The sequence below is a fragment of the Elephantulus edwardii genome, unplaced genomic scaffold (assembly GCF_000299155.1).
Source record: "Elephantulus edwardii isolate Elephantulus edwardi_28Jun2011 unplaced genomic scaffold, EleEdw1.0 scaffold00044, whole genome shotgun sequence".
Taxonomy (NCBI): Eukaryota; Metazoa; Chordata; class Mammalia; order Macroscelidea; family Macroscelididae; genus Elephantulus; species Elephantulus edwardii.
The window spans coordinates 4,559,234-4,571,753 of record NW_006399794.1 but is presented as its reverse complement, the minus strand read 5'-3'; the positions used below and the strand labels follow the sequence as shown (position 1 = coordinate 4,571,753).

Sequence of the window (12,520 nt, the reverse complement as noted above, 5' to 3'; positions counted from 1 at the left end):
TGTAATTGTTCAGTAATTTACTCCTGTTTGTTCAAAACCATGCAACTCAAGCAATATGCATAACCCAGCTGACATTTCTTATATTTTGCTTAAGCAGAATATACTGGTCCATTCTATTTTAATAACATTAAATATATTCCTAAAATACAGAGACCCAAATGAATGAATTCATAATGAAGGCACGGGACAAACTAGGGAACTGTGATTAAGATGCTTTCACAATGCAATGACTAAAAGAAAAATTACCTAAAAAATGCAGTCTATTTCCATAGAGTACCAACTATATTATCCTGTATCATACAGTCACAAAGGTTTTAAGTTGAGCAAAAAAGATTATAATTAAACATTTTCCAGATTGCACATAAAATATTTTTAATACTAGTAAAATTTAAAACTGTGTAAATAAATATATATACTTACATTTTTGAATAGTTGCTCAGCAAGTTCTCTGACATGCTTTATCATCTTCAATGGGTTATTTTCTTCTACTTTAATTCTTTCTACTTCAAAGGCTACCAACTTAGAAAAAGAATGAAATGTCAAAAATATCAATTCCAAAATACGCTGAACTAGAAACTGGAGGATAATTTCATACAACTTGCAAGTCAAAATGTATCAAAATTACGTATTATTATCAAACAAAATATTTTAGATTTTACTGGGTTCTCTCCTAAAGTTGTAAGGTCAAAATTAAGCCCTTATAGAGTTTATTTTTTCTAGGGAAAAGTAATTTCTGGGATTTAGAAAGATTGGCTCATTTTCCAGGCCTCATTCAGACAATTCTCTCACTCAGAGAATTTCAGTAAGTCTCCAAATGTTTTGCTAACTCATTTACCATTAATTAAGCAAATGCATCTACAACGAGCAAGAGAAGTGGTTCAGATTCTCATTGTAGTCTATTGACAATGCAATCTGGGGCATGTGTCTTAAACTCCTGGTCTTCACTTTCCTCATCTGTAATATAAGGTAGATGATAAGAATGGCATAGGCTACATAGGGCAGGGTTCATATCTGTTGTTCACAGAGTCACGAGGAGTCATACTGAACTTGATGGCACCTAACAAGAAAATAAGATAGAATAACGAGATGACCTCCAGGCTCCTCTGAGTTCTCAAATTATCTAAATACTAGTTTATCTTCCTATAAACTAATTCAGTGGTACAACTACGTGGATGGGTGGGTGGGTGGGTGAGTGAGTGAGTATGAAGAGTAGAAAAAAGGTGTTAACATAAAAAAGGAATAGTAAGGAAAGAGATGGATGATTTTCTTGAAAGAATAGTATGACTTCTTTCTAGGAGCCAATAGAGTGACTCAATCAGTCATTGTCATGAAGCCAAAGCTGACTTTTGACTGACTCTCCAGTGGGCTTTTAGAGGCTATAAACGGAAAGGAAGGAGACTGTCTATCTTTCTCCTGTGAAGCAGTTGGTAGATTCAAACTGCTTGCTTTTTGGTTGGCAGCACATTTCCTTAACAGTAGGCCACCAGAACTCCCTAATAGATTGACTATTTTTTTTATTGACTGATGATACTAGTTGCTGTCAAGTGGAGTACAACTCACAGTGACCCACTGAACAGCTGACATGAACCCTGCTCTATCCTGTGTCATCCTTATCATCTCTGATACACTAGAGACCATTGCTGAAGTCACCATGTCAATCCATCTCACTGGGGTCTTCCTCTCCTTCATCAACCCTCAATCTTCCCAAGCATGATGTCCCTTTCCGAGAAATAGCCCCACCTAACTTCATGCATGAAGTATGAAAGATAATGCTTCACCATCGTCTCCAAGAACCACTCTGACTATATTTGTTTCTAAGATATGTTTGTTGATTAACTATAGCATGTTGTTGTGTACTGTCAAATCAAAACTGACCCATAGTTGACTCTCTAGTGGGTTTTCAGAGGCAGTTAACTGCACAGGAGGAGACTGCCAATCCTCCTGTGGAACAGCTGGTACATTAAAAGCAAATAGGAACTAGCATGTTCCTGTCAGCTAGATTACATGCATAATGACCGTATGACACAGAGGAAACCTGTTCCTCAGTGTTCCCGAGGCTATGACGGTTCCAGAAGCAGACTACCATCTCTTTCTCAAACAGAATGGACTGTCACTTCAAACAGCCAGAATTGTGCTTAGCAACCACTGTATCACGAGGGCTCCTGGATCATTCTGTTGTTAAATGTTGATGAGTTGTAGACGACTCATAGTGACCCTATGAACGAAAGACCTGAACACTTGTATAACTTTCATCGTTTCTCCAAGTTTCAGAGGCAAGCTATTTCAGAAGTGGATGCCACTCCTGCTTCCAAGCTTGTTTTAATTGAGGAACTCCACCAAACACTGTCCACCATGGGTAACCATTATCACATTTGACACATCAGTGTCACAGTGTTCAGCATCACAGTAACCACGAGTTACCTCTGTACTGCAAATGGACAGACCAGTACTATGCCACTTAGAAGAATGTTTGACCAAAAACTATTAAAACCAGGCCTGACGGTTGCAGATTAAAATCACCTACCTTTGGCAAGGATTCTGAGGCTCCGTCTAACACACTTTGGACATGTTGTGAGGTGCTTGGGAGGGTGGAGGGACAGCGCAGGAGAGGAAGGCCCTTGAGGTAGATTGATTCAGTGACTGGGATAATTGGGATGGGTGTGTCGGAGACAGTGCGATTGGCACAGGACAGATGGAGTTTAGGGCTGTTGTACATAGGGTCGCTATGAGTCGCAGGCGACTCGACGGCACATAACAACAACAACCTTTGGCATGGAAGTATCATTTTCTATCCACTAGGCCAACAGAGCTCTCTCATTGTTGTTACTGTTAAAGTGCCGTCGAGTCGTAGATGACTTATGAACAAAAGACCTGAACACCTGTACAACTTTCATCATCTAAAATTCATTCCCTGTTCTATGCCAGGATATGTAAAGATTGCCAAAGGCTAACATGTTGTCTCTCCTTGTCACATGCCAATTTGATGGGAGTGTGGGGACAAGGCAACACAAAGTATAGTCTATTTCTCACAGATCCATTAGTTTCCACTCTCTAATGTGGTAAACTACTTTTGTTCTGGTGTAAACAAGGATCCCATTATCATGAACAAATACTATTTTCCAAGGCAAATCAAATGGCTAAAAAAGTCCTAGGGGTTTTGTGCAATATGTGTCCTGCTGCTAAAAAAAAAAAAAAGTTGAATTTACCTGGTGCTCCTTGGAAGAAAACAAGCACTCTCCTCCCATAAAGATTTACAGCCTCAAAAATATGGAGGACCTCTATAAGTAAAAATCAAGTAGATAGCAGTGGGCTGGGTTTGGGAGTGATCCTTCTTTTCTCTTAGAACCTTGGCTGACATACACATATAAACAACTGGCCTTCAAGTAATAATATAAATAAAATTCTACTAATCATCACTGTGGTAGGTACCACATACCACAGTATAATCAATGATTAGTATAATCAATGATTAAGGAATGATTATTGATTAGCAGGAACTGACGCCGAAGGGCAGTCCCTTCTAAATCGTCATAAGTTTTAGTATTAACTAAAGCATTTTGCACAGATCTTCAGATTCATAACCAAAACATTTGCTCATAATTGTGAATAATTATTTTTACAGACTACCAGTGATGCTTCCTCTCTGAACCAAAGATAGGTCAGACATTTATACATATCTTCTTTATAAAAAATAAAATTGCCAGCATCAAACTATGACTATTTTTCATTAACAGATTTTTTTCTTTTTAAGCTTCAAGGAAGTACTGAATTTGTTAAATCAATGTATGTGGTTTTCTTCTGCCAAATGAAATGGAGATAATACTCACTATTACTGGGCCTTCTTTGAAAAAAAAAGAGTTAAATGAGAAGTGGAAAAAACACTTTTGAAAAAGGAGAGAAAGCATAACAAATGTAAAAAGACCATTATTACTTTCCATCAATCTATCTTGTTTTTTCTTTTATATATCTAGGTAATAAAGACAGAGACTAAATTTGTCATTCTTACATTTAATATCTCCTACGTTCTGGCAGCCAAATGGTAAGAAGTTGCACTGGAAACCCAAAAGCATGTAGTTCAAATCCACCAGCTGTTCCATGGAAGAAAGATGGGCAATCTCTTCCCATGCAATTAACTGCCTCTGAAAATCAGCTAGAGGGTCAGCTATGGGTTAGTTTCAACTCAAGGGTACCCAACCACAACAGGTAAAGATAGAGACTTACATAATATGGGCATGTTGTCTGGTAGTACCAGTCCCTGAAATAAGACATCATGCTTAGAAAGATAGAGGGTCAGAGAGGAAGATCCTCAAAAAGATGATCTTACATAGTGACTGAAACAACATACTTAAGCACAACAGAGACACTGAGAATGACACAGAACAGTGTAAGGTTTATTCTGTTAGAATCAACAGGACACCATCTAACACGGAGCTAGGAGGAACTCTGGTGAAGTAATCGGCAGTGTGTTGCATAGCTAACCAAAAAGCAATGCATCTCCCACCATGTAAATCTACCAGCAGTTCTGAAAGACAATGATGGGGTAATCTCTTTTTGTTGAGATATAAAGCCTCTGAAAGCTGTTGTGAGTCAGGATAGACTTGATGGCAATGGGTTTGATTTTTTTTGATGGGAGCTTGATAAATATTGATTACTGAGACATAAGAATGACACTAACTCATCTAAAACTAAGTAGTACTAAGAAAGCAAATGTAACTGCAGTTTGAAGTCACAAATCTATGAATCAAAATTAGAACTACCTTTCTATGATGCTGATAAAGGAATCACTGTATTATGTCTTTAAAAAGAAGAGTTCTATTTATAGAAGATGGCCTAGTGGTACAGAGCTGCAAAGGCAATCCCAAAGTCCACAGTTCAAATCAGCAGGAGAAAGATGGGCAGTCTCTCCCTGTGTGATTAACTGCTTCCGAAAACCTGCTGGAGGACCAACTATTGGTCTCTTCCCACTCCACAGTACACAACAACAACAACTTCAAAGTTCACCTCCAGATTTTTAAGTTCTTCTGAAACATTGTTATTTTTTAATTTTCCTAATCCACATTACTAATACCAAGATCTAACAAGCATAATATAATACTTATATCACTTGATACTTAATGATATAGTTATCATTTTGACCCAGTAATAAAAATAATAAAACTCTACTTTTAACAACTGATTAAATATCGACTATGAATAATGTATTGATTGTGAAATACCTCATCAAAAAGATCACAAGATCTATAAGGAAGACCTCTTTCTGAAACAAAACCTGCAAACGCCATTCCATTGAGCACTTTAGTAAGGAAATCATTCTCAACCAAACCACGTTGACCCAAAAACGCTGTCTGTAAAGAGAGAAACAGAAAATGAATAGATTAATTTATCACTTAGTACATAATATAAATATCAAAGTATATATAAATGTGTTCAGGAAAAAAGAGGCAGAATTTACATTTCTCTAGAGATTTTATTTTGACCTGAAAAACTACATATATAAGAAAAGAATAATCAATCTGTCTACATGACAGGGAGAGAAATCAGAAATACTCAGCTTTAAAAGAAAAAATCAATGCAAAGTTAATAAAATATTATATCCGTTTTATAGTATTATTAATAATTAATAATTCTGAAAATTATCAAGAATTATCAACTAATCACATAAACCAGGGATACAAGTAACCGTATTTGGGTAAATTAAGGTAAAAATACATGCAAAAAAAAGAGAACGATCTTGTTTTATAAAGTTAAAGTCTACTTTTCTGGACAGAGAAAATACAATACTCTATTTTACCTTGTGAAAATGTATTACTGGTTCTGCATGAATTCTTATAAGTTGTAGACATGATCTATACCCTTGGAAAAGTTGTGCAAATAATCTAAGGAAAACTGCACGTACTTCTTTATCCTGAAAATATTAAAATATGTTAGATAATTTTTTAAAATAAAATGAAGTATCATCAAATCAGAAAGTTAAGAAGAACCTGAGTGATTATTTACTATTAAGTCTGTCTCCTCTTTTAAGCTATAAGTCTCATTTGTAGCAATTCTAAGAGGTGGGCATTGATCTAGTCTATCCTATTTGGGGATATTTCAGGCTATTAAATAGTACTTTATACTCAACCAAATAAAACTTGCTTCCAATACCCCCATTTTTTTCTCTTTGAGAAACAAAAGCCACAAAATTTCCCCTTTTACTATAATAAAAAAAGACCTATTTTCCAAGTTCTTTGATTTCCAGATCTACCAAAAGAATTATAGTCATAAATATAAAGGGAAATAAAAACCCAAAATATTGGATCTTAAAAGCTATGAAATTCTTTCATTTTTATAATCCTGATTTGAACAGAATCTGTTTTAGAACTGCAAGAAAACTTTAAGATTGATTTTCGGTCAACACTTTATTTAACTGATGAAGAAATAAAGATCAAGATGCTTAAGTAATTTGTCAAAAGTCTTCAGTTCTATGAAGCTTCTTATTGACCACAAAGCTCCCCTCTAAGAAATGCACTGGGTAAGATGGAAAAAAAGAAATACTGGAGGACATCATGCTGAGTGAAATATGTCAGTCACAAAAAGACAAATACTGCATAATGCCACTGTTGTAGAACGGGACTGACATCAGGGTTGGGGTAAGACTGAAAAAAACTGGATAAATTATGAATACTGCATTGAAACAGATGAGGGAGAGAACAGTTTAAAAGTGATGTATGATTGGGTATTATGGTTATGACAAGAGTCCAGAATGAAGGTTGTATAGTGGAGTGTACTTGGAGGTGGGGGGTGGGGGTTGGTTGTATACCAATGAAAGAATTTATCTTTTACTTTTCAAAGAGAAAAGAGAACTAGGGTGGAGGGGTGGGCAGGGAGAAAAGTGCAACAATGAATGAATGGAAATCCAAAATCTCTGTAAACGTTCATTAAAATTAATTTTAAAAAAAGTTTAAAAAGAAATACTATTATAAATTCAAGTTTTTATGATGTTCATCAGAAATACTCTTATAAAAACTTCATATACTCATATGAATGAGAATTCTTCAAATTTCATTCTATCATGTAATTAACATTCTTTCCATTTTCAGAAATTTCTGGTTTTAATTACTACTTGGCCCTTTCTCTTTTTTAAAAAAATTATTTTTTGTGCGTGTACTGTCAAATCAGATCTGACAAGAGGAGATTGTCTCTCTTTCTCCAGGAGAGCATCACTTGGCCCTTTCACGTTGACACTTGAGACAGTTTTCCCAGCTTTAACTTTGGTTCTGAGGTTTTGCCCTACACTTACTGAAGCCTCTTCAAGCCAAGAGTATTAGCCCTAGACCTCTTCTCACTTATGTGCAGTCCTATGGCTCCTCAAGTAGACACAAGGTTAATGGTTAAGTCTCCTCATATGTAACATAGTATGCTTATGTTACTAGACCATCCGGGAGCTCTGGTAGTATTGAACATAAGGAGTTGTGTCGTCAAACCAAAGGCAGCATTTCTCAAGCTGTTCTAATCCAACACTAGCTCATAAGGAGAAAGATGGAGAATCTCCTCCTGCATAATTTATGCCCTCCCCAAAACCTGCTCCCCCAAAACCTTCCCAGAACCTGAGTTCTGACTCAACAGCAATGGCTTTGACGTTTTGAACCTGTATATCTAACTCTCATATTACTCAATTGTTTTTCAACAACATTATATTTATACACATACACACATACACACCCATACCCCCTCTTTAAAAGCATAAAACATACAACTTCTTACCAGCATTTTTGAGTGGGATAAAGCTGTTCGTGGAGGGGGAAAGGCATGATCTGCTACTTCCAAATCCGGGTGTAAAATCTAATGGAAAGAAGGTTTATTCTGTAAAATATCTTAAGTATAATACAATTTATTCTTTAGTTCATGTGGGGCATAAAAATGAAAATGCATCAGTATATGAATTATGATATAGCCTATCTACGAAATGGAACACAGTTAGTTGAGGTGGTGCTATATGTAGTGGCATGGAAAAATATTAAAGGCAAAATATGAAAATATATGAAAGAGGGGAGCACAAAACAAAAACCATGGACCCATTTACTTAAAAAATATATATAACACAGTCCTATTTACTTGAAAAAGAAAAATTAACACTACATCTATAAGTACATGAATGTGTGTATGTGCGTACACGTAAAATTTAGAAAAGAATATACATCAAACTAGAGAATGAGAATAGTAGTTACTACTGGAAAGGAATGGTCTGAGGCAGTTATTTGCCTACATAGTTGAATTTTTAAAGTGTACATTTGTTTGTATGTCTCTTAGTATAATTAAAAATTAACTAACAAATTAATTAGTTGAGAATTAGAATCATAAAAACATAAAACAAGCTCCAGGAGGAAAAAGTATAATACAATGCAATAGGAGCTACATACATGAAAAAAATCAAAGTTAATTCATAATAGAAAAAAACTAAATAAAGAGATAACACTGGAGTTAGGCTTTGAAGGAAGGGAGGTAGAATAGCAAGTGGGAAGGAATGGTCCATGTGGCACTTAACACATAAAAAGATATACTGTATCATTATGTATCACATATTTGTGTAGAAATATTTTTAAATAGAAAAACACTGAAATAATACCTATAAAATGATACTAAAGTATGAGCAATAATTATAACCCAATCACTACTACAATATAATATCTTGGTAGCTGGAAAATCATCCATAGTTGTGTAATGACATAGTTCCAGTACTGTCTTGCCCTTTGATTAAAGTTATTTATTTTATTTGAATGCAAATATTCCACACAATCTATCAAATATGAAATATTTTTGTTCCATGTTTGATAATATTAGTGTTGTTCTTATCATTTATTTTTATAACAACACATTATCTATATTGTGTTTGACTGTCATGGTAATATGCATACAATGACTTTTCACTCATCACAATTTGGTAGCCCAAGTATTCAAGGTATACCACTGTACAACAGGATACCTATAGGAGCTATTAAGAAACAAAACCTTAATTTCTGTTAATTGTGGTACTTACTCTTCAATTGTAGTGTTGTTTTTAGGCTCCACTGAGTCAACTCCACTTAACAGTGGCTCTATGAACAACTATCAGAACCCTGCCCTATCCTACACCATCTTCACCTGCTCCAGTCCTCTGTTAAACAGCCTCTGTATCAATCTAACTCCTTGGGGGTCTTCTTTTTCCCTGATCCTCTACCTTTCCTAGCAGTCTTCTTCCAAGGACTGGTTTCTCCTGAAAACATGCCCAAAGTATTTAAGACCAAGTTTCACCATTGTTGCCACCCTGGTTGCACTTCCTCAGACAGAGTTGTTTGTTCTTTTTTTTTTTTAAATTTTATTTTAATAATTTTAATGAACATTTACAGAGATTTTGGATTTCCATTCATTCATTGTTACAAGTTGTTTGTTCTTTTGAACAAACACGTTCAAAAGCTGATTTGGCACACCATGGTATATCCAACACTTTTCACTTAACATCACAATTCAAAAACACTAATGCTTCAGTCATCCTTATTAACTGTGCAACTTTCAAAGGCATAGAAAGCAATCAATAAAACCGTGGCTTGTATCAGGCACATCTTAATCTTTAAATTATGTTCTTGTTCTTCAGCTCTATGGAGATGTTCTGCAGCATATTTTCCTAAAGCAAAATGTCTTCTGAGCTGTTGATTGTTGCTACTATAAGAGTTGATTTAAGTTTAAGTAAATGAAATTGTTGACAACCTCAATACTTTCTCCATTCATCACAATGTTGCCTATTGATGGAGAGGTGAGGATTTATGTTTTCTTGATGTTGAGACGTAAGCTATATTGAAGGTTGTAATCTTTGATCTTTGTTAGTGTGTCAAATCTTCTTCACTTTCTGCAAAGTTATGTCATTTGCATAACAGATTGTTGATGAGTCTTCCTCTAATTATGATTTATTCAGTACACAGATTGAACAAGGATGAAATAAAGACAAAACCTTCACACACCTTTCCTAATTTTCAACTCTGCAGTATTTCCTTACTCTCTTCCGACAAAAGTTTCCTGGTTTAGATATAGGTTCCTAATGAGCATAATAATGTGTTCTGGAATTCCCATTATTCTCAATGTTATCCGTAATTTATTACAGTAAACACAGTCAAATGCATGTCATAGTCAATAAATCACTTCAGAATGCCAAGAAGACAAAGCAAAGGGAAGAAAGTAGAAAGTTAAGGAGATGAATAAAAGATTTCAAAGGGGAGCATGAGAAGACAAAGCAAAGTATTATAATGAAATATACAATGAACTGGGGTAGGCAAAACAAAAGGGCTCACTTGACATTTCTAAAGCTGAAGGAACTACATAACAAATTGAAGCTCTGAGTTGCAATCCTTAAGGATGCTATGAGCAGAAAACTGAATGATCTAGAAAGCACTAAAAGAAGATGCAGAGAGTTGCTATACCAACAAGAACTGGCATGACACAAAACAATTTCAAAAAACAATATATGATCAAGAGGCAATGGTGATGAAGGAGGAAGTTCAGATTGCTCTGAATGAATTGGCAAAAATTAAGGCCCCAGGAATTGATGGAATACCAAGTGATATATTCCATCAAACTAATGCTGCCCTGGATGCGCTCACCAAGTTGTACAAAGAAATCTGAAGGACAACTACCCGGCCAACTGACTGTAAGAGATCTATATTTATTCTTATTCCAAACAAAGGTGACCCAACAGAGTGTGGAAACTATAGAACAGTATGACTAATATCACACGCAGGCAAGATCCTGCTGAAGATTATCCAAGAACGACTGAAACAGGACATTGACAACTACCAGAAATACAAGATGGGTTTTGAAGAGGTTGTGGCACCAGAGACATTACTGACAATGCCAGATGGATCATGGCCTACAACAAAGAATATCAGAGGAATGTCTATCTGTGTTTCACTGGCTATACAGAGGCTTCTGCCTGTGTGAATCACAACAAATTGTGGTTAACCTTGAGAAAAATGGAAATCCTAAAACACTGGATTGTGCTCATGCAAAACTTCTATTCAAACTAGGAAGCAGTCCTCAGAGCAGAACAAGGAATCACTGAATGATTCAAAATCAGAAAAGGAGTGTGTCAGGGATGCATCCTGTCTCCATACCTTTTTGATCTATATGTAAAACAGATTGTTCGAGAGGTTGAGATGTATAAGGAGCAATGTGGCAACATGACTGTAGGAAAATTCAATAAGCAGATGATACAACTTTGCTTGCAGAAACTGAGGAAGACTTGAAAGTTCTTGCTGTAGAAAGTCAAGAACTTAAGTCTTCAATATGGTTTGAAGAGCAACATCAGGAAGACAAAGATTCTCAACACTTAGCCAATTGGCAACACCATGATGGATGGAGAAGAGATTGAGGCTGTCAACAATTCAGCTTTTTTGGTTCCAAAATCAACATTCTTGGCATTAGTAGTAAGGAAATCAAAGGATTAATTGAACTGGGAAAATTTGTTGTTAGGGACCTCTCCAGAGTACTGAGAAGCAAAGATGTCAGTCTAGAGAATAAGATGCACCCGATTCAAGCCATGGTGTTCACAATTACTTGCTACACCTCAGAGAGGTGGTCAATGACTAAGGATGACAGAAGAAGAATCAATGCCTTTGAGCTGTGCTGCTGAAAAAGTGTATTGAACATACTATGGACTGCCAAAAGAACCAGTAGGTCTGTCTTGAAGAGGATGAAACCAAGTTTCTCCTTGAAGGATTCTGAAGATTTGTCTCATGTACTTTGCGTATGTGGCTAGGAGGGACCAGTCCCTGAAGAAGAACCTCATGCCCAAAAGGGTAGTGGGGCAGCATAGGAGGAAGAACCCAATTGAGATCAACTGATATGTTACTAGAGTAATGGAAATAGGTGTGCTGGAGTCAGTGAGACTGGCTCAGGACAGGGCAAGCTTCAGAGCTGCTGTACATAAGGTTGCTATGAGTTGCAGGCTACTCAACAGCACAAAAGAACAACAAGAATGATGAATATTAGAGGGAGTACTAATCGCTTAGTGATAAGCAGCAGCGCTGCAAATTCAAAGGCACACGGTTTGACTCTACCAGACACTCAATGAGAGAGAAAGAACAACAATCTTCTCTCATGCAATTTAGTCCCTCTGAAAATTTGTGGGAGAGTCAACTATGAGTCAATTCTGAATCAAATATCCACAACAATGAAAATTTAATGCTTTTGAATTATGGCAAAAGAGTAATGAATATCTCTTGGACTACTAAGAGAGCAGCGTAGTTAGAACAGAGCAGGGATACACTGCATGGTTCAGGATCAGGAAAGGTGTGCCTCAGGGATGCGTCCTATCTCCATATCTTTTCAATCTATATACAGAATAGATCATTCAGAGAGCAGGGCTTTATGAGGAGGAATGTGGCATCAGAAATGGAGGAAGATTCATCAACAATCTGCATTATGCAGATGACACAACCTTGCTTGCTGAAACTAAAGAGAACATGATGCGTTTTCTGAGAGGGCCAAGGACTGTAGTCTTTTTTTTTTTTTT

At 36.1% G+C, this 12,520-nt stretch overlaps 1 protein-coding gene across 1 annotated transcript in view; it reads right to left on the bottom strand.

Moving 5' to 3' along the window:
- The window catches only part of SBF2 (SET binding factor 2), a 510,367-nt gene that overhangs the window by 250,308 nt on the left and 247,539 nt on the right, over window positions 1-12,520 (bottom strand). The window contains exons 10-13 of the mRNA XM_006885420.1: window positions 7,744-7,821; window positions 5,792-5,905; window positions 5,217-5,345; window positions 421-519 (exon numbers count right to left, since the gene is read on the bottom strand). Of these exons, the coding sequence (XP_006885482.1) occupies window positions 421-519; window positions 5,217-5,345; window positions 5,792-5,905; window positions 7,744-7,821 (420 nt within the window). The remainder of the gene's footprint in view (window positions 1-420; window positions 520-5,216; window positions 5,346-5,791; window positions 5,906-7,743; window positions 7,822-12,520) is intronic.